General features: G+C 38.7%; 2 protein-coding genes across 9 annotated transcripts in view; one reads left to right on the plus strand and one right to left on the minus strand.

The window, feature by feature from the left end:
- ZBTB25 (zinc finger and BTB domain containing 25) overlaps window positions 1-129 on the minus strand; it is a 67,312-nt gene extending 67,183 nt beyond the window's left edge. For all 6 annotated transcript variants that reach the window (XR_009500937.1, XM_059914415.1, XM_059914411.1 and 3 more), the window contains exon 1: window positions 8-129. The gene's annotated coding sequence lies outside the window, so the exon portion shown is untranslated. The remainder of the gene's footprint in view (window positions 1-7) is intronic.
- On the plus strand, window positions 33-18,079 carry ZBTB1 (zinc finger and BTB domain containing 1). 3 transcript variants are annotated; one of them, XM_059914403.1, is made up of 2 exons: window positions 33-173; window positions 14,920-18,079. In XM_059914403.1, exon 2 carries the CDS (start codon window positions 14,938-14,940, stop codon window positions 17,077-17,079), a length of 2,142 nt encoding a protein of 713 aa, XP_059770386.1. In that variant the 5' UTR covers window positions 33-173; window positions 14,920-14,937; the 3' UTR covers window positions 17,080-18,079. The 3 variants fall into 3 exon arrangements, with proteins under 3 accessions (XP_059770386.1, XP_059770385.1, XP_059770387.1); XM_059914402.1 differs by lacking the exon at window positions 33-173 and adding an exon at window positions 620-1,309; XM_059914404.1 differs by lacking the exon at window positions 33-173 and adding an exon at window positions 1,710-1,857.
- The last annotated feature ends 7,785 nt before the right edge of the window (window positions 18,080-25,864 follow it).

A 25,864-nucleotide genomic window follows, 5' to 3' on the forward strand; every position in this document is an offset into this window, starting at 1 on the left:
CACTTACCCAGAGGCCGCCGCGGCGGGCGGCCGGCTGACTCCTCCGTGCGGGAGGGGCGGCTCCCGCGCCGCGTACGTCACGCGGCGGCGCCGGCTCACGCACCCCGCGGCCCGCTCTCGCGCGGCTTCCCGCGCCAGCCGTCCCGGGATGGGCCCACGTGACCGCGCGCATGGTAGCTGGCGCACCAGAGGGGCTGGGGGGTGGGGGGGGCCGGTGTGCGTGCGTGCGTGCGTAGGTGCGTAGGTGCGCGCCCGCCCGCTCAAGTGGCCGGGTGGGGGGTCGGCCCGCGCTCCGGGTGGCTTTGCCACGGTCGCTAGTCGCGACTGTGTAGGCGGAAGCGTGGAGACGAGCCTGAGCGTCAGGCTCCCCACACACAACCGCGTGACCCGGGGACTTTCCCCAGGGTGTGCAAAAGCACAGGCACCCCCTCAGTTAGCAGATGGGGGCGGGGAAGGATGTTCCCGCGTGTTCGCGGGAAGAGGGATGAGGGCGCGGGGCCAGGGAAGCTGAGCCACGGGAGCCTGGGAGGGGAGGCCGGCTGGGCGGGGTGGGGCATGGCGGGGGAAGTGACTCAAGGCCAGAGGCGGACAGGCCCACGGAAGGCAAGGGTGGGGGAGGCGCGGGGAATGGGCGATCCTGAATCGACTGGCCGCGCACGGGTCAGGGCAAGGGTGCCGGCGCCCCCAGAACGCCAGGGACGTACTGTGAGGGAAGGCCTAGTTGCTGAGCCCTTTGGGGCCGGGGTCTGACATCTGGACGGAGTGGGAAAGCAGCATCTTGCCCTTGGGGAGTCGGGAGGAGCCCAGTCCCATCCAGCTGTGCAAACAGGAGGAGGAGGAGGAGGTCCCAAGCCTACCCTTGGGAAAGGGGCGAGAGGGGTGGTCAGGCCGCCGCCGCGCCGGCCCCCGCGGTGCGGGTTGCGCCAGCCTCCTCGGAGCCCGACGCAAAAACTTGTTGCAACAAACAGGCGACCGCGGGTGCCCCTAGCAGCCAGCGGCGGAGTGGGTGGGCGGTCGAGAGGGAGGGGAAGGCTGGCGGACGCCGCAGCGAACTGGTGGGCAGACCCGGAGTCGCCGCGTAAGCGGGGCCGGCTCAGTGCGGTGCGGCAGGCGCGGCTGTGCGGCAGCGGAAGTCCTTTGTTGCAGCACAGTCCCTGGCAGAGCCAGAGCCTCTCCGCGCAGCCCAGCCCGAGCGCCGCGCGCTGCCGCCACTGCAGCTCTCGGCCCCTCTGCCTCCGCCCGCCTTTCCCGTAGCCGATTTGCCTTAAACTCCCTAAAATCTCCGCAGCCCCTGTTCCTGCTGCGGCCGGTGAGTATTTGCCATTTGTGGGGCTATTTGCGCAACTTTGGCCCGGGCCGGAAGGCGGCGGGCCGCGGGCTTAGCGGAGTGCGGGGCCGGAGCGGCGCCGACCAGTGCGGGGAGCCGGAGCGCGGCGGGCGCGCGGCGAGGACCCGGCGACGGGTGGCTGCTGGGCCGCCTGCTTGATCCCGCCGCCCGCCGGCGCGCCTGGTCGGGGACGTGTGGCCTCTCTGGGTCGGAAGCGAAGCCCCCACGGAGACTAGTTCCCAAATTAGTTACCTTCTTTTTCCTTTCTTTCTCTGCCTTTATTTTTTTGAGGGGGGAGGGGAGGTGTAGACGGGAGGCGGGAGGACCCGGTTGATTGACGTGCCCAGAGCCCGCTTCTCTCAACTTACAGCCGCGGCTCCTTGGCGGGTGGGAGGGGAAGTGTCCCGGAGCCCGAGGCCGCAGACTTGGGCGCGCTCCGAGGGAGGAGGCGTAAGAGCCGTGCAAATTCTTGCCACGCTTTTTCCCACTCCCTCCTCCCGGCACACAAGCTTTTTGTTCAGTAAAAAGTGGTAGGTCTCGGGTTTGGGGATTTTCAGTGGAAAGATATGTTTCTTGGGAAAAGAGTGCTTTCGCTTCCAGTGGTGGGCGCTTGCTAGAAGTTCTGTTAGTGTTCGGTAAATGTGTTGGATGTAGATCAGGAGTTGTTACCGCTAAAATATGTAGGTTTGGGTCTGAGCTTAGCCACCCTCCCAGTCTCCCTTCCTACCTAAGCAGCGCGTCTGCGTGATCTGAAAGGTTGACATGACATTTTCCAAATTGGAAGCGTCAGGGAGATGTTGATGAAAGTACTTGATGTTTTCTGGGGACAGTATGGAATTTGTGTGTAATAATATTCCTAAATCAAGCTTCAACGTGGTAGGTACACGCAGATTACTTATTGGCCTAAGTATATTTCCATGCAGTATCACGGCAGGAAAACTATGCCAGGAACAATTTTCCCTTTGACACTCGATCCCAAGAAGTGGTCCCAGGCTTTCTGAGACTTAGAATCAGCCTCTTGAGCTGAAGTTCAAGGCACTCTGGAGCAGATTTGGTGAAGGATGCAGTTCTCATGATAACTCCAAAGCAATCACCACTCGCTCCTTTGAAATTATGAAATTTTGTCATTGCAAATGGATATGATGAGGACACTTGGAATACAAAACGATGAAGCTTCAATGATGGCTGGCCATCAGAACCTCAGAACTTTCCTTTTGAATCACTTGCTGGATATCTAATAAAGTTTCAATAATAACTGGACGTATTTGGAAGCTAGATGGGGCTTCCTCGTCTTAAACAGAGAAAATTGAAGCATAGTGGAGGTGAAATGCTTTCCCAAAGATTGATAAAATAATGACAGTCTGCAAGTAGAGCTTTCAATCAGCATCTTACATTCATTTTAAAAGCAGATTTCTCCATTACAACCAAATTTTCATGGTATAGAAAAATAACTCACGTTGAGCAACCTTACCTGAAGCCTTTCTATTCTTCCTACCCCAACACGGCCTACATTGGAGGCAGTGGGGAGCCCTGGTGCATCATTGTCAGAGAAAAGAGAGACTGTATTTAACCAGGACCTTAGCAGGGCAGAGCACAGTCTCAGCCACTTGCTCTTGACCTTGTGTTTGATTTCGCTTTAACACAGCTAAATTTTTGTACTCTTTCCTCATTCTCCTCTTTTGCCAGGCTCTGGGAAAGGTATAGTCCATGGAACTTTTTAAGGGTATCTCTGTGTTCCTTGCAGGACAACCATTCTAATGTGCAAGAGAAAAGAAGTGCCTGCTTTCAGGCCTCTCTTCCATCCAGGAAAAGTGCTAAACCTTTGCTATTAAGCTTCTGGCGCAAAGGGGAGGAAACCATTTGGGATAAAAATGCAGAAAATTTTCCATAGATTTTTACTTTTAAACCACAATCTGTTGTCTTCCAAAAAAGAATTGAGATATATTTGAAAAAAATTGAGATATATTTGCTTGAGAGGTCATTTTGGTGTATATAGGATTTTTTTTCTCCTGATTTTTTCTTCTTGTGCTGGTATCTCTTACCATAAAATATTGACATTATTCTTATACTCTTATGGGAACCAAATTAAAAGTGATTAGTGTCTCTTTTTTTCTCAAAATGGAAAGGCTTTTATATATAAAATTCATGCTCTCTGTAAAAATTCAGCCTATACCAAAGTACATAAAAAACAAAAATGAAAGTCATTTCTGACTCCCACTCCCCAGAGGTAATCTCTGTTAACAGTCAATTCCTTGTTTAAAATGAGAGAAAGCAACATTTGGTCATACTGTGCTGCTGTGTGTGCCTCACCCTGGCTAGGCATGGCTGTGATGATTCATGGGCTCATGTTCTCTATTCACTGCTCAGGTTGGTGAGAAATGGCCAGGTAGAGGAAAGGGAATGTTTTGCATTGGACTGATTTAAAATTCTATGATTAAGTAACAGATGTGAGAGCTTAAATACAACAGGGCTACTATTGTAGGTTTGTCCTTATGAAGTACTTACTGTAGCTTGGTGGGCTAGTTCTCACACTTTTAATGTTAATGTTGGTGTCAAGCCTTTGATGGGTTGATTTATACTTGCCAAACTCATTAAAACAAAACAAAACAAAACCCTCACATTTGTAAAGAGTTTCATAATCTATAGTTGGGAAGGAGTGGGTATACTTGCCATTAAGGCCACTGCCAAGATAATACCTGTGCTGTTACGGGATGAGAGGTCCCTCTTGATCTATATCCAGAGGTAGCATACCAAACATCAAGGAAAGGAAATTAGAGGAAAGAAGGGGATTAATGACAGTGGTTTTCAGATGTGGCCTAGAAGGAGATGGTACATATTTAAGATAGATTTCTAAGTATACTTGTATTGTGCCATGTATAGTTATTTGTATAAGAAGTCTTAGAGTACAGAATCACTTATTCCTTAGCCTGGTATATTCAAGAAGAGTAACCTGTGAAGTAGTTGATGTTCTGAAAACAAATCCCCAAAATAGTACATAGAAGTTAAATCACAGCATTTGTTATTTGAGAGTGTTGGGAACAAATCATTTGCAAAATAAAGTTGGCAAATTAAAGAAAGAATTAAATTGCCAACCAGATTTTCTGTTTGTTGTCTGTGTGAGATGCATGCGATCCTTTTTAGAGATAACTGAAGAGCTCCATCCTCACTTTAAATCTTTTGTATTAGGGGAGGGCTTCCTCTGATGGGCCGTGGGAGTCAGAAGATGGAAGTGGAGATGGGGAGCGCAGGGCATTCTGCCTGCAATATGGGGCTTTATGAGAATGGGGTGACTCTGGGAGGCTTAGAATGTCCAAGGGGACACTTCAGTTAATAGTCATTGCCAGAAAGAGTGTTTTCTGGTTTACAAAAACGGAAACTTAGGGCTCTGAATCAAAAGGGTCAGAGTTTGAGTCCCATCTTACAAGATGAGCGCTTCAGTACCAACCACTGAACCTGTTTCCTCATTCACAAAATGAGGATAACAAAGATACCTACCTCGGGGTTGTTGTAAGGATCAGTTGTATAATGTATGGGAAATCACTTTGTAGATTTTTGACTACTATATAAACGTTGCCATAATTGAAATAATGCAAAAAATTGATGAGCAAAATAAAACTTGCCTTCTTCAACACTTATTCATTCAAAAACTGATCAAATATCAACTAAATGTCAGGCAACTGTTAGAGACTCAGGGGATACAGCGATGACTAAGACAGTGCCATGATCTCAAGCAGCTTACAGCAAAGCAGGGGAACCATATCATTATAATCCCTGCCGCGCGTGTGATGATAGACATAGCATCCCAGTTTGGATGATACATTATTTGTCACCCTATAGTTGTAGGTATAGGCTGTTTTGGAAGCACAGAAGAGGCATCTACCTTACCCTGGAATCAGAAAGAACTTCCTGAAGAGAGTGAGCTGGATGTTGAAAAGGCTCTAAGCAAAGGGAATAGCATGTATGAAAGCATGAAGGCTTTTGCTGTGTTAGTTGCTTTGGGATGAGGGGAAATCTTAAATGTTAAATAGATTTAAGACTTAAAAATGGAGTTAAACTTCTTAGAATGAACATACTTTTTATGATACTCTTTATTGGTTTCATTGACTTAATAAGGGTGAAATTTTCAGGATTTTGGTTAGAGTTAAAAAAGTAGCACTTGGAGCTACACAATTGGAAACAATACAGTTAAAAAATATTATGTGTGGACTTGCTGAAAGAAGGAAACTGGGTAGTCCCTCCCATCATCTTAGAGCTGCCTCACCAGTTTTCTTTTTTTTATATATATCTTTATTGGAGTATAATTGCTTTACAATGTTGTGTTAGTTTCTGCTGTACAACAAAGTGAATCAGCTATATGTATACATATATCCCCATATCCCCTTGCCTCACCAGTTTTCATGCAGCAACATTTACTGAGTACACACACTGTGTTGCAGAGAATCGAACAAGCCAAAATATTGGCCTTCAAGTTGCTCATAGTCTAGTGGGGAGACCAACATATACATAATTGTGGAAGCTGATTATTATTTAGCACTTGCTCCGTGACACACTGTCTTACAGTAACTAAACCCTAGGAAGGATTACAATCCCCATTCTCAGATGAGAGAACTGAAGCACAGATTGGATGCAACCTGCTCAAGTTCACACACCTAATAAGTGGCAGAGCCAGAATTTGAACCCAGGCAGTCTGGTTAGTCTGTGCTTTAACATCTACTTTATGTTGCTGTTCTGATGATTAAAAAAATAGCATAATAAGTGCAAAATAAGGAGATAATACACAGAGTAATATCAAAACCTAAAACAGTGGGAGAGGGAGGTCTTGCAGAAAGCTTTCTGGAGGAGGTGATAAACTGATTCTTAAAAGATATGTGGCCGGTTCAGACAGAAGAACCAATCAGCATGAGTAAAAATGGAGGTAAGAAATACACGAAGTATATGGGCTTGGAGGATGGGGTGGTGGCCAGCAGTTTTATGCCGCTTGAACAGAAGTTTGAAGCAGGAAGTAGCCACATAGGAGACTAGATGGGGGGGGGGGGGGCACGGAGGGCTTTTGTATCCCTTGGGAAGGAGTTTGCTCTTCAGTCTGAGGGTATGTGAAAGGACCCACAGAAGCAGAATGACGGTCTGATTTTTGTTCTTTATGAATCATCTGAGGGTGAAGGATGGATTTGAGGGACCAGTTAAGGAGCCTATTGTAATAATTCAGGAGTAATGATAGAGGCCTCAGAGGACAGGGAAGGTAAAGATGGAATCGAGGGGCAAATCTGAGAAATATTTAGTGAGAAAACTGGCAAGACTTAATAGTTAATTATGAAGAAGAAATCCCAGGTGACTCCCAAGTATCCCGGGTGATTGGTGCATGCTGGAGAAGGGGGAGGAGCAGTTTTAGGTGGGTCCCAGACAAAGTCACAGCGTGAGTACGCTGGAATAGAAGTTCCACAAGATGAACCCTAAGAATACGAATGCCACGTGCAAAAAGGGACTTCCTGGTGAAGCTGCTTTTTGCTGAGAGAAGCCTGCTCTTCACCCAGTGCCCTCTGGTGGTCAGGAGATGCCATGTTGCCTCTTCAGGATAAACAGATCAACATTTAGACTGCCTGAATTAAATGCTTTTCCTCTTCCACTCCTGGAGGAAGAGAGGAAAATTTCAGGAGCCACTATGTTCCCTTTGCTTTCTGTGTGGACGAATTCATTTCCCAGACCTAGCAGCTTAACTACAGTAACACCTCAGTTATTCAGAGTTATTTGGTTGACAACCCCAGCTATCCAGTGGCCTGACCTGAAGCAAAAGAGTAAGGCAATTTGTTGCCTGTCAACAATTAAGATAGATTAAACAAAGTGCATGAATTAAAACCTTATCTTATTCATAGAACACTTCCCTAGGTCCTCACAGAAAATTAAATTATTTATGTAGATTCAGTTTCAATGAGTTTTTGTCTAATTTCATAACCCATAACAGATTGAAATGGCGGGCAGCAGGAGATCAGCACACCTTTTACAAGTGACAGCTGTTGGCCTGACAAGTAGGGAGACAGAAAAATACTAACCATCCAACAAACTACAGTCTCCAAGAGCATAACAGCCTCAGGCCATTTTGTGCAGGTGCAAACAACCCTTGCAAATTTGAACAGCTCCTATTTTTCAGGAAGACATAATTGATGCAGAGAAGCAAGCAGACAGCTACATGTTGCTGTATATGGGGGTGGCTGTTAGAATAGAAGGAAGAGCCCTAGACCAAGATTGAGGAGACCAAGGTCCCATCCTGTCAGCCACAAAAACAAGACGTGACTTTGAGTATGTGACTTAACCTCTCAGGGCCTCCATTTGTTTTCTCATCTATGAAGTAGCGGGTTGAACTTGATCATCACTTGGTAAAATTCTGTGAACTTTGTTCACAATGATGACATTAATGTTTAAGAAAAATCCTATTACTCTTGGATTGAAAAGACAAACATTTGTCATCTCTAGTTTATACAAGAGTTCTGTGAGAAGTATGATTATCTCTATTTAATACATGAGGAAAACAGGCTTAGAGAGGTGAAGAAAATTCATAGCTGAATAAGTAGAGCTGGTATTCAAATCTATCGGTGTCTGCTCCCTGGGCTCTTTTTTAACACTTTCATTTAACAAGCATGCATTAAGTGCCAACTACATGGGCAGTGTGCTAGGCACGGGGAACACAAAGGCCATTTAGCCTCGTCCCCATCCTGGAGAGTTGAGTGTAGTAGGCATTGCTGTACAGTCCCTCTGTTAGTCCTAAAGATGCAAGTACTACTACAGCACAGTTAGGCTGAATGAACACACAGCTACATTTGGGTTTTTAAAGACTTTAGGGTGTGAGCACAGAATGGAGCTACCATTTATAGCTTTGTTTCTATGGGAATATGTGTTTCAAGTTCCAAATAACTAACTTAAAAATAAAGTTTTGGAACATAACCCAGTTATAATTTCAGAACTTCCTGTACTAAGTACTGAATTTGCTGTCTAATAATCAGCCAGGATGCTTGTTCTAAAAAGTGAATAAAATTTTCTAAACTTTATCATGTCTGTCCAATTTCAGTGCCTGGAATTAAAACCTTTTATCTTTGTGAGCCTGTACAGCCAGTTCTTACTGGAAATCTCAAGGAGAAAACTTAAAGAATTTTCTTTAGTTTAAATTTAGAGATTGGAACACTGTATACCCTGGAAAATGGAATTCTAGGAAAGAATTTTGTCAAGGTGACCTTATTTTTATAGGTAGCAAAGTCGTTAAGGTTATGATCTCAGGCTCAAGAGTCATATTGCTTGTGTTCTAATCTCACCCAGTCCTCTGTGGCCTTAGGAAGGTTATATAACATTGTGTTCTGTTTTCTTATCTGGAAATGGGTCTTAAAACAGTATGTACTTTGTAGAGTTTGTTTTGAGGATTAAATGATAAAATGATATACATATTTACATGCATACATACATGTTTTATATATAATACACAATATATATTCATATATGTGTGTATATATATATATCTTACTATTGATATGCCAGGCTCTAGTCTAAGCAGATATATCACACACACACACACACACACACACACACACACACACACACACACACACCTGCTTAGACTAGATCCTGGCACATTGGTACTAAGGCCAGTAAAACAAATTTACCTTCCCTCGCATTACATTTCCAAGCTTTTGTTTATGCTGCTGTGTACCTCTCCCCAATTTTTTACGTACATACCAATACAGATACCTGAAATGCCTTCCCCACACCGCTTTCTATTTTTCTTTCTTCTACTCATTCATCAAGACTTCACTCAAATCCTTCCTAAAGCCCACTACTGTTGTAGTACAATTCATGCTTTTTCTAAATGCATACTGAACTTTATTCAATATAATTCAGTACTTAATTTTTCTCAAATCATTTCTTGCTATAAAATGTAATCCCTCATATTACATATTACATATTACTGTATACCGTCCTTCTCCACCCTCCACCTCAATGCTTTATGCCATGTTGGGAACATTGTAAGTGTTCAATACATTCTGATACTCTGATTTATAAACAGGAGAGAATCCTTTCACTACATTTCAAGCTTCTTAAGAAGCTAGTCAGTCTATAGCCCACAGGTTAAGTCCATATACATACATTCAGTCATATAAGACATAGAAATAGGTACGAGGAAATGAATGTATGTACTTAAATGTCCCTTGAGACCCAGAGGTAATTGTTAGTAGTTCAGAGATTGGGATGCTGAACTGTAGACTCACTGAGGCTATGCAAATCGTTCTCAGGGGAATGTCCTTGATAATGCAAGTCTGGGACACAGAGGGTGGTTGTTTGCCTTATGGAAGGAGTCACTCAAAAATTCCTTTAAGTTGCTTCTTCATTCACTTTATATGCTTATTTATAGACCCTTAAATTATCATTTCACTAAGGCTAGGGCAAAAGAAACGTCCAGCAAAACCTTTTTTCCATTTAAGAGATTTAGCAATGAAGGAAAAGTATTTCTGAAACCTTACTGTGTCAGTGAGAAATTTACTGAAACAGCTTACAGAGCATGACTTAGGGAACACGTCTACTGAGTGAGACTAGATGTGCATATACAGATATAACCACATTACAGATAGAGTTCAGAGGGCGTAGTTTCTTGTGCAAGGGCCTTAACAAACCCTATGTTAAGGACTCATGCCCAGTCCTTGCTGACTGTTCTTTACATATGGGGGTACACTGCATAATACCAAGGAGCATGTAGTAACCACAGTTCAGTGGTTAGTACCGTGCTGGGTGGGCAGGAATCCTAGTACCTATAATACTTTAACCACAGTTAACCCTTGATAACATTGTTTAACAGCACAACATCTTTGTCCTTCTTCTATGAAATAAGCATGTTGGACTAGATTAGATCTCTAAGCTCTAAAAGCCTATGAATATCTAAATTACTGAATATTCTTAATGTGTTTGGTAGCTGTTTTTGAATTTGAGATGAGCTGGTTAAACTTTTTCAAACTAAAATTTTTAAAATTCAGTGTAAACATTTTTGCATCACCTACCTCCTTATTCCTCTGGAGAACTGCATCCACACTGGGTATCCTAGCCTTAGGAGAACCCTTGGCTTTGGATCACGTTTGAAGTTTCTGCTCTCAACCCCAGCCCTTGAAGAACTTCTAGCTGTACAAACTTGTTCTACCAGTGATGTAGCTAGTAACACAAACAAAAGCAATCACAGAATGTCATTATAAAAACAAGAATTGAAATATAAGCAATTATAGAAAACAGGTAACAAGCTTTACTATAACAAAGTTCACTAAGTTTTTTGGGTAGCATTATTAAGGATATTTTTAAAATTGAAGAGAGCAAACCTCTTTTGGAATTTGAATGAAATTATTGTTTAATTAATAAAAGTGAGTGAAATACAAACATTTTAATGCAAAAATTATTCTCAAGACATAACAAACTAAAAGTCTCACAGGAATTTAGATCCTTCACCCATGATTCCACCTCCCGCCTTTTTGCTTATTTGTTTTTGTTTTGCTGTTATTAAGCCTTCTTAAGGCTTTTCTGAATGAGGTGTAACAAGAACAGAGTTGTTGGTACTAATGTGTGAATGATTGCTATTAAAAGTTACTCTCCCTAAAATCCACTTTACTCAGAACTTGGGCATTTGCATAATAACATTATAGAAACTACAGTTTTAGGTCAGCCTAGGAGCTGTAGTGTTAGCATTAATTTTTGACCAAAAGGTACTTGTTCAGCTTCCAGCCTTACGAGGCGAAGATAGAATACTCAACAAATGTTTGTTGAATTAATAAATGTGTGTTAAAATGCTGTTGATCCTCTTATATGCTTTAGTGTCTTGTTTATGTTAATACAGAATGTATGTTCACTAATTTAATTGAATTATGACTATAGCTACAGATGTGTCTATCATATCGGTCTTCTATGTAGCTGCATTAATTTTGGTTGCTGACCATAAAACTGCTTTTCCTTTAGATTAGAAGGGTCCTTGGAACTTTTAAGCTCTTCATGTCATTATTTCAAGCACAGGGCATTTAAAACCTGAAAGTTTTAACAGATAAACTATTGGCTTTCATACTGCTGGACTCTTATATGGAAGGAGCTGTAAGATTATCTCGTCAAACTTACCTCCTATGCTTAAGGAAGCATCGCCACTGTTACTTCCATTAATTATCATGTGCCAAGCACTATACAGCTTACACATTGCTGCTGTGAACCCTAATGTTTGATATGTTTTTTGAGGTATTATTATTTCTTAACATCTTTATTGGAGTATAATTGCTTTACAATGGTGTGTTAGTTTCTGCTATATAACAAAGTGAATCAGCTATACATATACATATATCCCCATATCTCTTCCCTCTGTGTCTCCCTCTCACCCTCCCTATTCCACCCCTCTAGGTGGTCACAAAGCACCAAGCTGATCACCGTACAGCTATGCTATGCAGCTGCTTCCCACTAGCTGTTTTACATTTGGTGGTGTATATATGTCCATGCCACTTTTTTGAGGTATTATTATCCCCTCTTTGACAGTTCAGGAAACTTGGAGTCAATGAGGACAAACAAGTTACCTCAGGTGGCAAAGCTAGGTTGGAACTCAGGCCTGTCTGATCCAAAGCCTGTGCTCTTTTCACTGTACCATACTGTCCTCAACATTATTTCATCCCTGCTTCTACATGGGGCACTCATTATCCTCTAGATGAGTTCGTTTCATTTTTGAACAACTCTTATTACTAGGGGAAAAAAATTGAGATAATATCTATCCCTCTACCTCTTTTTTCATTAAAGGTCTCTCTGAATCCTGTAAAATGTCTATAGACCTAGAAATCTCATCCTACATAAAATGGGCTTGGGGTCAGTATTTTTCTGTGTGTGTGTGTGTGTGTGTGTGTGTGTGTGTGTTTTAACCCTTTGAATAAGGTTTTGTTGTTTGGATTTGTTTAATGTAATTGTAATTGTTACGTAATTTCATAGCCTGTGTTTATTTACTTGACTTTCCATCCTGAAAACGTTTCTCATTTTCTTCTACAGCCTTCATTCATAAATATAATTTTCATAAAGGCCACATGATGGTGAATTTTAAGAAGTAGATTTACCTTGGTTTACTTACAACTACCTTATTGCAAGGCATTTCAAGTTATAAATAACACATTGATAAAGATCTGCGCATATATTGCATTTTGTATATGGGTACATACTGAACATGACTCTTCAATTCTAGTACAGATATCTGAGTTACACAAGGTTGAAATGCTGTACCTTCTTGAAATACTTGATTTGGCTTACAGAAAAGGCCTAGAGGTTGCAAGTTTAGGAAGGCAGCAGGTCTCATTATAAGCCACCTTCATTTCACCAGGTGCACATGCCTACTGTGTAACCCTGTCTTCAGGCAGGAAGAAGGAGGCAGAGTGGCCTTAGGTAGTTGGGGAAAGGGGTATGTCATCCACATGTGATCTGGGACAAACAGTTTATAAAAAACAAGTGGAAGTAAGTAAAGTTAGATAATCTTTTAATTTCTACTGTAGGGAATGAAGGGTTTGTGGACTGAAGAGTGAACGTTTTATTTCTCTGAACAGCTTGTTAAATGTTCTTTTTATGTTCAAATTGTATAAGAACTTGTTTTTGAGTAGATGATAGATTCTGAAGTTTTATGTATACAGATTAAAAATTAAGGCTAAAATTTTATCTTATTTTAGCTTTGTAATGTAATAGGACTTACAGTACTTTTAATATTCTCCTCTCCTCTCTTCTTTATTCATTGTCAGCTCCATACATTAAAAATATTTATATGTTGATAAGTGAAGAAAACTGGTTGCAGAAAGGTATATACAGTACAATACCATTTAGGTAAAAAACAAACAAGAACAACAACAAAAGCAAAACTATGTGCCTGGCATGTAGTAGGTACTCAATAGCTGTTGACTCTGTAGGTATAGCATAAACAGATTTGAAGATATACAATTGGAGAGGTTACCTCTGGAAAGAGGTGTGCGACCTAAGGTGTGTTAATGATTGAAAAGTGAAGAAAAATTTACAATCTAAGGATAGATATCTCCTTCCCAAATAGATCCACTGCTTCTTTATACTGTAAAGTGCAAGCCAAGCAATATAAGACATACTCTGACTCTACAGAATTATTGCCTCTCCAATAATCAAGAAAAGAGAGGAGCATTGATCAAACCTATTTGCTTGGTGCCATTTCCATGTAATCTAATAAGCTTTTTTTTTTTTTTTTAATTTTATTTATTTATTTATTTATGGCTGTGTTGGGTCTTCGTTTCTGTGTGAGGGCTTTCTCTAGTGGCGGCAAGCGGGGGCCACTCTTCATTGCGCTGCGCGGGCCTCTCCCTGTCGCGGCCTCTCCTGTTGCGGAGCACAGGCTCCAGAAGTGCAGGCTCAGTAGTTGTGGCTCACGGGCCTAGTTGCTCCGCAGCATGTGGGATCTTCCCAGACCAGGGCTCGAACCTGTGTCCCCTGCATTGGCAGGCAGATTCTCAACCACTGCGCCACCAGGGAAGCCCTCTAATAAGCTTTTGTAAATAGAATTTTTCTAAGGAAATTTTCAACCATGCAAAAATAGAACTATATCTGCCTCCTAGCGTCAATAGTTCTCAACACATGGCCAGTTTTGTATCATCTATAGCCCCCACACCCACCCCACTGGATTATTTGCAAGCATATCTTAGATATTTCATCAATAAATACAGCAGTCTGTCTATCTAAAAAATAAGGATGCTTTTAACACAACCAAAATACCCATATCACACTTAAGGATGAGCAATCATTCCTTTATATCAATCATCTAAGAAGTTTTTAATACTCTGCGACTGAATTACTAACTTTCAGTTTAAATTGCTATTTTATTTAACTTTCATTGTTTGTATCCTTCAAGTACTTTTAAACTAGTGTCTTTTTTCCTTTCAAATTTAGTATACATTTTCACCCTAAAGGCGTAATGAAACCAAGACTGTATGGTTTTTGCTTTTGATACCTTTGCTTGTATTTCTTAAAATAAAAACGAGATGCTTGAATAAATGGCTGGGTATCTTCACCTTCAAGTTTTAAAAATGATTCAGGTATATGTTATTGCACTTTGCTACATTAGACTGGAAAACTAGTCATACCTTGATTGTAATAGTAAATTCACACAAGTCACAGGTCATGATCAAAATTATTCTTTTTTTTTAAATTAATTAATTTATTTATTTTTGGCTGCATTGGGTCTTCGTTGCTGCGCGCGGGCTTTCTCTAGTTGCGGTGAGCGGGGGCTACTCTTTGTTGCGGTGCACAGGCTTCTCATTGCTGCAGCTTCTCTTGTTGGGGAGCACGGGCTCCAGGCGCGCGGGTTTCAGTAGTTGTGGCACACGGGCTCAGTAGTTGTGGCTCGTGGGCTGTAGAGCGCCGGCTCAGTAGTTGTGGCGCACGGGCTTAGTTGCTCCGTGGCATGTGGGATCTTCCCGGACCAGGGCTCGAAACCATGTCCCCTTCATTGGCAGGCGGATTCTTAACCACTGCGCCACCAGGGAAGCCCTATTCTTTTTTTTAAAGTGCTTTTCTGATATCTTGTCTGACCTTAATATTTTTGTTTTACATAGGTCTCTAATTAATAGAAGATGGCAAAGCCCAGCCACAGCAGCTACGTCCTTCAGCAGCTCAACAACCAAAGGGAATGGGGTTTCCTCTGTGACTGTTGTATTGCAATTGATGACATTTACTTTCAAGCACACAAAGCAGTTCTAGCTGCCTGTAGCTCCTACTTTAGAATGTTTTTCATGAATCATCAGCATAGTACTGCACAGCTGAATCTCAGCAACATGAAAATTAGTGCCGAGTGTTTTGATCTCATTTTGCAGTTTATGTATTTAGGAAAAATTATGACAGCTCCTTCCAGTTTTGAGCAGTTTAAAGTGGCAATGAACTACCTACAGCTGTACAATGTTCCTGACTGTTTAGAAGACATACAGGATGCAGATTGTTCTAGTTCAAAATGTTCATCTTCTGCTTCTAGCAACCAGAACAGCAAAATGATATTTGGGGTAAGAATGTATGAAGACACTGTGGCTAGAAATGGCAGTGAAGCCAATAGATGGTGTGCAGAGCCAAGTTCAACAGTAAATACACCACATAATAGAGAGCCTGATGAAGAGTCTTTGCAATTAGGTAATTTTCCTGAACCATTATTTGATGTATGTAAAAAGAGTTCTGTGTCCAAATTATCTACTCCGAAAGAACGTGTCTCACGACGCTTTGGACGGAGTTTTACCTGTGATAGTTGTGGATTTGGCTTTAGCTGTGAGAAATTACTAGATGAGCATGTGCTAACCTGTACTAACCGACATTCATACCAAAATACAAGATCCTACCACAGAATAGTGGATATTAGAGATGGAAAAGACAGTAATATCAAAGCTGAATTTGTTGAAAAGGATTCTTCTAAAACATTTTCTGCACAGATGGACAAATACAGAGGAGACACGAGCCAGGCTGCTGATGACTCAACTTCAACCACTGGAAGCAGAAAAAGTAGCACAGTGGAGTCTGAACTAGCCAGTGAAGAAAAAAGCAGAGCTGCTGAGAGGAAAAGAATCATTATCAAGATGGAACCAGAAGATATCCCTACAGATGAACTGAAAGACTTTAACATTATTAAAGTTACTGATAAAGACTGTAATGAGTCCACTGACAATGATGAATTAGAAGATGAACCTGAAGAGCCATTTTATAGATACTATGTTGAAGAAGATGTCAGTATTAAAAAAAGTGGGAGGAAAGCTCTAAAACCTCGGATGTCAATAAACACTGATGAAAGAGGTGGTTTAGAAAATATGAGGCCCCCTAACAACAGCAGTCCAGTACAAGAGGATACTGAAAACGCATCCTGTGAGTTGTGTGGACTCACGATAACTGAGGAGGACCTGTCATCTCATTACTTAGCCAAACACATCGAAAATATCTGTGCATGTGGCAAATGTGGACAAATACTTGTGAAGGGTAGACAGCTTCAGGAACATGCCCAGAGATGTGGAGAGCCCCAAGACCTGACAATGAACGGGTTAGGAAGTACTGAGGAGAAAATGGACATGGAAGAGAATCCTGACGAACAGTCTGAAATCAGAGATATGTTTGTTGAAATGTTGGATGATTTTAGGGACAATCATTTCCAGATAAACAATATCCAAAAAAAGCAGTTATTTAAACATTCTGCCTGTCCTTTTCGATGTGTTAGTTGTGGCCAGCGTTTTGAAACTGAAAATCTAGTGGTTGAACATATGTCTAGCTGCCTAGACCAAGACATGTTCAAGAGTGCCATCATGGAAGAGAATGAAAGGGATCACAGACGAAAGCATTTTTGTAATCTGTGTGGGAAAGGATTTTATCAGCGGTGTCACTTAAGAGAACACTATACTGTTCACACCAAGGAAAAACAGTTTGTTTGTCAGACATGTGGAAAGCAGTTTTTAAGGGAACGTCAGTTGCGACTCCACAATGATATGCACAAAGGCATGGCCAGGTATGTCTGTTCCATTTGTGATCAAGGCAACTTCAGAAAACATGACCATGTACGGCATATGATTTCTCATTTATCTGCTGGTGAGACTATATGCCAGGTCTGCTTTCAGATATTCCCAAATAATGAACAGTTGGAACAGCACATGGATGTTCACCTGTATACATGTGGAATATGTGGAGCAAAATTTAATTTGAGGAAAGATATGAGATCACATTATAATGCCAAGCATTTGAAAAGAACATAAGTGATTTTCTACTGTATAATGTTTAGCTGATAGGAGACAAAACACCAAAGCAAAGGATATGAGCTATTTAGAAAATGAATTTATAAGATGAATTGTTGAAAAAAATTTTAAGGCCCTTTACCTTTAATATTTTTGTTTAGGATATTAAGTATCTACATTTTAGGTGTTATTAAATGTTTATCATTTTTGTTATTTTTTAATAGAATTCTTTGTTTATAGTTTGTTTTAGCTATGATTAAAATTACTTTTAAATGTAGACTACAAGTGGTTGTTACCCCTTCAGTGACTATTAAAGTTTAGTTTTTTATCAATAAGGTGATGACTTCACTATTTTTATGTGTTTTTTTTTTTTTCCTAAGGTTACCCTGTGAAATTTTAAACCCAACATCATTGGCCATTCCTGTTTAAATTTAAAAAAAATTTTTTTTTTGTTTTAAATAATTAATTATTTGAAACTATCCCATTCACTGTAGCTTTTTTTTTTTTTGTAAGTTGAACAGTGATTTAGCCACTGTTTATTCCCTGTCTTATCAATGAAATTCGTATTCTTAAATTGACAACTTAATAGGCAGGTTAGGTGCACTGAATCTAACCTTGAAGGTTGACATGGGCTCAAACTTGGCCTAAAAAGATTGATGAACCTAAGGAAATTCCTATAAATGAATATTTCCTATAATTGATAAAATATTATCATTTAATAATCACATTTAAAACTTATATTAAGTGTAAAACCCAATGACTTTACCCCACTTGAGAAATTAGTGGGGACAAGTCATTTTGTTTTGTGATATTAAATTTAACTATGATAGTTAATTAAAAAGGCATATCTTGTATTCATTTAAAGTAATTTAAAATATTCTGATTTCTAAAGTGTGTTAGTTTATGAATTATTTTTGTTTATAAATAGACTTTAATAGCTTTCTAGGAATATGACATCTAAAGGAACATGATTTTTCACCTTTAAAATGACATACTTTTGGAACTTTGAGATTTGAGAAAGCTGCCATGTATATTGACAAATCTAATAAAATAAAGAAATCAATTACAAATCTGGTTGTTCTATCAGAGTGTGCAAAAAACATGTCTTGTGTTTTATACTAAGATTTGGAGAGAATGTGTTATGGCAAATTGCAGTTTATCAACATGCTTTATTTTTTTTTCTGTAAAGGACTAAAATTTGAGAACCGTAAAATAATCACAGAACATATAAATGGAAATAGTTTATCATTTTTCAGATAAAGTAGTATTACTGTTAGTTGTTGCTGACACAGGGTCTACACGAATTACATGTGAATTAAAACACTGGCAAAACTGGCCCACCAATCAACATATCTGTTGAATAGAATGCCTTTTAATGTGAATTACTTGCATTGTAATGCCCTTCTCATAATGAAAGGGATTTTAAATAACTCCTATATTTAAAAGTATAATTTTGTGATTATGAACAGTAATTTAACAGTATTGTTCTTTTTGTTTACATCACATTTTTAAGATATGCAAGTCATATTTTTGTATACAATTTGCATAAAAGAACAAGTTGCCAAGAGAACTGAGAGACATATTGACTAGCATAGGTTTAGTTGAAAGAGTGTGAGCTCAGAGATTTGTGGGGAAACGTTGAGGTGTTAAGTAAGAATTGAAATAGTACCGGAGCCATGCAGTATTAGAACAAGTAGAGATGGGGGAAATACACAAAAAGATAAATGAGAAATCAGGAATTTTTCAAAAAGCCATATTGTAGAAGAAGCAAGAAAATTGATTCATCTTAGTCTTGGATACACTAGTTTATCAAGTAATTAAATCTGAAATACAACTTAAAATGAAATATGGTATATACATTACTGATAGGAACCTGATAAGAGTTCTGTAACTAACCCAGAGACCATCAGAGAGTAAAAAGAGAATATCGACTCAAAACAAATTTCCAAACTATATAGCATCTTAGCGGACATCATTTTCTTTGGGACCACTTTTTTCCATGACCCTCTTCAAAACTCTATTGCAATGGCTTTCCCACCATTAAAGAACAGGGGTCTTTCTAAATACAACCACTCTGTAAAAAGGATTGTTTAATCCATTAGGAAAGGGGGTTTAGTTTTAGACATATACTAACAGCCAAGAATTAGCAAGCAAATATATAAACATTAAACATAATCTCTAATTTTACATAACTGAGATGTTTATAGTTTCAGAAAGCCATACCTCAACGATGTGTTTTCTCCCAGTTTCATGTTACAGGACACACACACCTTTTGTTTTGTTTTGCAACTAGCTACAGCAGCACAAGCTTCTTTCAGTATAATGTACAATTTTCCTTATTAAGGCAAAGAGTTCATTTAAAGACTACTTGCCTTTTAAAACTAGGGGGAATAAAAAAATTTTTTTTTAATTAAAAAAATTAAAAATTAAAAAAAAAAATTAAAAAAAAAAAAAAACTAGGGGCAATGAAAACTATCCAACACCTCTCTCCAGCCCTGTTTCCCCTCACTTCTTTCCTCTCTCTTCTGCGGTGGAGCTACAGAGCTGTACCTACTTACTATTGCTTCTTGCCCTCCAGTGCTGTGAAGGCAATGAATCAAGGTTGTAGAAGTTGCCTCCTCCTCCTGCCTTTTAATTTATGTGAATAGGCTCCAAATCTGAAAATGAATGGGGAAATCTAGATAGATATATGTGGAATCTTGTTTCTCTTTTTGTCTCACAGGTACAGTCTTGCTTAAAGGGCCTTTTCTTCTCCAACAGAAATCCTGGAGGAATGGAGTCAGTGCTTAACAAGCTCGGCACCAATTACAGTGCAGCTCAGATGTTTATAATTTTTTAGTAAACAGGACTAAGAATCTGAGAGATTAATAAAGCACAACTAAAGCAGTAGTGGATTACAACTCAGAAATTTGTCTTAATCTCTCCCATATTTTTAAAGTAAAAATATTCAGAGAAATGACTCACGTGAGTAAAATGGTACATGGCTAATTTTTAATGTATGAAGTTTGAGTATGAAGAAAAATTAGAAAAAAGAACATAAGGATTCCAGGGACTAGACATAAAAATTAAAGAATTAAAATAAGGACAGAGCTTTCTAGAGTAGTTAGCACCAATTAAAAGGAAAAATAATAGACTAAGTAAAAATCGTACTTAAGTACTGTAGTTGAGAACAAAAATATGAACAAGGTATAAAAATTGAATAAAAAAATAAACATTTGAAGTTTTCTAGGTGAGGTGAGTAGAATGGAAGTAATTTGATAGGTTCAAACAATTTGACTAAACTAATTAGAGCTACAGAATGCCTAATGAAACATTTTATGAACATGCCAAGGATATGCATAAATACGTGAGATAATATACCAAAGTTTATATGCTAAAAAAAGTGGGAAGAGAGGCTGGTGGTGGTTGGCAACTTTCTCATTGATTAAACAATAGCTGTTCCTCTATATCACTAGTTAAGGAACTTCTGTATTTAATAGATCTCTGGAAAATTCCCCAAAGAACCAGTCTAACAGTTAAGTTAAACATAAAACTTGTCATTGTTGTTAACAAAACACTAAATTAGTACCAACCAGAAGAGAAAACCTGAGTGTGTATGTGCACGCATAGTTGAGAATAAAGCAATTTGGTATATTAATTCTAAATGGGTTTTATGAGTTACACATTTCTTTTTTTTTGCCATTAATCTACTTTGATCAGTTCCTCATCTTTCCTCGCCACCTCCACCTCCTTTGTAACATATGCTTCTCAGTGATACAAGCATGTGCTCTGAAGGCACCTAGCACTGATAATGCCTAAGATCCCAGGGTACCAAAAGGCACTGTGGGAACATATCCTTGTGGAATGTCTCCCATCTCCTGATACCTGAGGTGCAGTAAATGGGGTGACAGGATGAATGCCAAGGAACTGAAGCAAGTAGAGTTAGATTTGGTGTTAAGAACTTGAAGCTGTGGCCCAGATTTGGAAACCTATGAACCACCCATCCCAGGGCTCTCAGTAATCCCATCATGCATTTCATTAGCACTCTTTGTACTCTTCTAAACGCTTTACAAATTAATTTTAATTAATCCTCACAGCCTTATGAGGTAAGTATTCTAATTTTCCAGATGGGGGACTGAGGCTCAGAGACATTGAGTATTTTTCCTAAGATCACACAGAAACTAAATACTAGAGCTGGAATTTGAAACTAGGCCTATTTGATTTCTACATTCCTACTTAACCACTAAGCTACATATTCCACCTAACAAAAAGTACAAAGAAAGGCCTTTTCAGCTCAGTAACACATATGACAAAGCTCCTATGAGACTCTGTGCTCCTTGTTCATCATCTGTCATCTACTGCGCTTAGTAGGGTAGCTGGTAATAGTGGGTACCTAATGAACATGGTGAATAATGTGAAAATACATCAGTCAGAAACAAAACATTTGTATTTGAGTGGATCATTCAGAATGATATTTTAGAAATAATTACTAAATACTCTTATGTTTTAATTTTCCTTTATTTAAACTTAAAACATTAAGTGGTATATCAGCCATTTTTCCGGGCCCATGATAGGTGCTAAACTAAAAACTAATTTGAGTTCAACTTCTATATTTCTACCTCTGTGACTTTTTGCCCCTCTGTTTTCCCTATTCCCGATCTTTATGTTTTAATCTCTCCCACCAGTCACCATTTCCTTTTATCAGTTATGAGACTGATAAGTAGACTAACTCAAATCATTTGAAAATCTTCCTGCAAAAAATCAGGACCCCAGAGTAACCAGTTTTCCTCTTTTTGCCTTAACAGATGATGTGGATAAGAAATTTTTCATTTGTTTGGCTAAAAAACAAAACAAAATATTTAATTACCATATTGTAATTGATTAAAGTTTATAGAGCAATCTAAGTTTGTCTAAAAATAAAAGTTGGTTATTCTAGCCATTTATAATTCAATTTACCAAAAATACCTATGTATTTCTAGTGTAAACTTAACAATGTTACTTGTAAAAGAAATGAAAGATAAGTTCAGGAAACAACAGTTGTATATCCACCCTAACCTAGCAGCAAACCTTTAAGAAATGAATAGCCTAATGGTTTAAGTGAAACAACGCCCCTCCCAATCTAATCTGATTTTAATTTCATGCATCTATTGCCTGATTTCTAAAACCTATACAATAGGTTTTACTATTACTATGTTAAGTCTACTACTTTAATGATCTCTCTACCAACTGCCAAATGTTATTTTTTTTGAAGTAAGAATAGAAGAATAAATGGTGAAGATTCCATAGATAATATTTATATAATCACTTAGGTGGCCCACTTTCATTGCCTTCTATCAAACTCAAGGACCTATTCCTTGGTAACATATGGGTAGAGTTTCATAATAAGAGCAGGTGAAATTTAGCTACTTATAAATTTATATGCTGGTAAGAGGCAAAAGTGCAAGGGTTTAGAATGTTTGTGTCTCTAAATATTGGTAAATATAAATATTAACTAAATGACAATAGTGGCTTATAAATTCATGCTAATTTTGAACCAATTTAATACTACTTACATACTTACATGCACGTGCTTAGTTGACTTTAGCATTAAGAAGTTAAATCCATATAAGTTGCTCCCTTACTATATTTAGGAGAACCAAATCATTGAGGTCCATTATTAGTGGCAGAATTGTTCATCCTTTCTATCAGAATCCACCACAGATCACTAGTGGGCAGGAAGCCATTTATAATTTTACTCATCATCTTACTCATTTGCTGATAAAAAAGATGGTGTGAAGATTACAATTCAGTACTTGGCTCTGAATTAAATGTATCAATGTACTAATCACCACTGTAATAAGTAAAGATCACAGGAAACTCTAGGGCCAAAGGATGACACAAATGTAAAAGACATGATTTCATGAGTCAGGAATATTAATAATTTTATGTGAGAAAATTTGCATAACTCTGTACTTACCTATTTGAGAAAGGAATAGTTAGGTAGACAGCTTATGAAATCCCAGTTAAGCTTTATTTTAAAAGTTACTATGTTGTTTTTATTCTACTTCAACCAGTTGCTTATACCAATCAGAATCAGCAGAACTCATTTTTAGATGACAGAAATAAAAACATCCAGATTATGAAAGTCATCGTTTCTTTCAAATGCTTATGTGTTCCTTGATGTGGAAAAAAATATTTAAGAGACAATTTCTTTTTTACAAAATTAGGGCAAATCATTGCTGTGAAAAATATAATTCTACCCAGAATCACTGGGGCAGCTTAGGAATTTGAAGGAAAGTTCTTCCTCTTGTGTGTGTGTGTGTACTTTATTTTCATTTGCAGAGTGTAAAACACTTAACATTGAAGAGAACAATGTTAGCTTGATGGCTGAAGGCATTCAGTAAAAAGAACACGAACTTGTTAGATCTATGTTTCATTCAGAGATTTGCTATTAACAAGTTCATTGTAAAATTATTTTAGTTGAAAGAAAACACTTTTTAACTGCTTCCTTCCTCCCTACTTTCCTCTACCTGGCTGCCCTCCTATCTTTCTGTTACATATTTATGAGCCCTACCCGTTCTAGGTTAGCTCACGTAAGAAAAAAAAAAAAAGGTGCCCCAATAGCTGAAAAATTATATTGGTAAAAAGAACACCTTATATTTAAAGGGTACGGTGAGTTACATTGGGGAATAAATTAAATAAATCTAAGTTCTAGGATCTGTGCTTTTGTTCCCATTCTTTATTCTAGTAACAGTGTGCCGGCCTGGTGCCAAAAGTCATGAAATTCTGACCTAAGAATTATGTTGTATCTTGTAGAGCAGTCAACTTGTAATATTATTTTTCTTGAGTTTTGTCTTTTTCTGTGTGGCAGTGGTCAAATAGGGCCTTCTAAACCTCTGGAGAAGTGAGATCTGAATTTGGAGAGGACATGGGGAAGAATCAATCTTCAACAGATAATCTTTAAGTCCAGACCCAGGAATATCAGATCTGAAGTGACAGCATCTTTTCTGTCTTCTGACAAACCTCATCAACCCCAAAAGTTCCAGTTGCAAGGATCCAAAAAAACTCAGTAAAGATTACTTTGGAATCACTTTGTTGTGACAAAATTGATTCATGGTGACTCTCCTGTTATTTGTGAAAAATCAGCTAAAGAAAAGTAACTAGAATATTCATACAACATCAGTGGTTAAAGCTACACTAAAATGAAACTCTATATACTGATTATCTTCAAGAATCCCTCCTAAAAGAAAAGGGCTTGCTAGGCTACTATAAATACATTATAAAGCGAGGTAATCACATATCTGTGTAAATGCATATAATTCTAAACTTAAATGGAATTACAGTTTACATATCATGAAATGTAGTTTCAAAAATTTCACCCCGAAATCTGTAGCTTAGAGTATAAATAAAAAGATGTGGAGACTTCCCTGGTGGTCCAGTGGTTGGGACGTCACTCTCCAATGCAGGGGGGTGCAGGTTCGATCCCTGGTTGGGGAGCTAGTATCCCACATGCCTCGCGGCCAAAAACCCAAGACATAAAAACGGAAGCAATATTGTAACAAAATTCAATAAAGACTTCAAAAAAAAAATGGTCCACATCAAAAATAATCTTAAAAAAAAAAAGATGTGGGTACAGAGAAAAAAACGTGTAAGACCAATATTTTACCAAGAAAAGATAATCTAGTTATTGCTTACTGTAATGTAACATTTGCCTTTCTTCTTTTTTCACTGTTTATACCAGTCACAAAGTTGATTATTAATATTAATGAGGCTCCCTTTTAAGTCTGTTACTTGAAGGAAAAACAGAAGTGGTATTATTTCAACAGTGGTATATTTTCACAAATCACAGACAACCAAGAAGAATGTATCTTAAGACACATTATTTTCTTCTCAACTTAGCAATGCAACCTAAAAAAGCAGAATAAGCTTCTGTTAAACATTTATTCTTGGTATTAATATAAAATACCATGCTTCTCAGCTTTAAAATTTCAAGATAAAATTCAACTAAGTATTGAATGAAACAATGGTTAACATGTTTAAAAATCCTTTCATGGGAAAATGAAATGTTTGATGATATTTTAACCTGAAGATAAATAGATAGATAGATAGACAGATACACATTTCTCAACCATATGAATCTTATAGCCATATTATTTCCATATTGTGAGTATATTTGTAGTTTTGGTTAACTGCATACCCAACTCAATATCATCATCATCATTATTATTATTGTTTCTTCTGCAATATCAAGATGTTATATATTTTCAGAAATGTTTATTTTGTTTTTATGCCTATGTTTTCAAATGTTTTAATAAGGAGTTGCACGAAGAGATCTAACTTAGAGTATATATCATAGCAGATGAAGAATTTAAGTCAATTAAAATCTCTAGCTATAAAGTAGGATAACATGACTATTCATTCTAATAATTAGACAAACAAAAAATCAGAAAGAGTTAATTAGAATGTGATAATGGGTACAGGGGTGAAAAGGGAGATGAGAAATCCACTAAAGACTTCAAATTCATATGAATTCACCTGCTTTAAGAGAAATATAACAAATAAGCTTAAAGAAGTGTTAGAGTCTAAAACAAAAACAAAAACTATAGCTAGTCTTCTAGAAACATGAAGAAGCATATAGAACTGCAGACTTCTAACAAATAAATAGGAAACAGTAAAGATGAATACTATCAATAATTAAAGGTGCCAGATCAATATAGTAGAAACTCAACAGATAATTTTTGATTTACTGGTGGAATTAGATTTACAAAAGAAATATGGCTTAAATTCTGACTGTACTAAACTACAAATGTAATGAATTACAGTAATTATAAGTGATATAAATGCATTC

The sequence above is a fragment of the Balaenoptera ricei genome, chromosome 2 (assembly GCF_028023285.1).
Source record: "Balaenoptera ricei isolate mBalRic1 chromosome 2, mBalRic1.hap2, whole genome shotgun sequence".
In the NCBI taxonomy this organism is placed as follows: domain Eukaryota; kingdom Metazoa; phylum Chordata; class Mammalia; order Artiodactyla; family Balaenopteridae; genus Balaenoptera; species Balaenoptera ricei.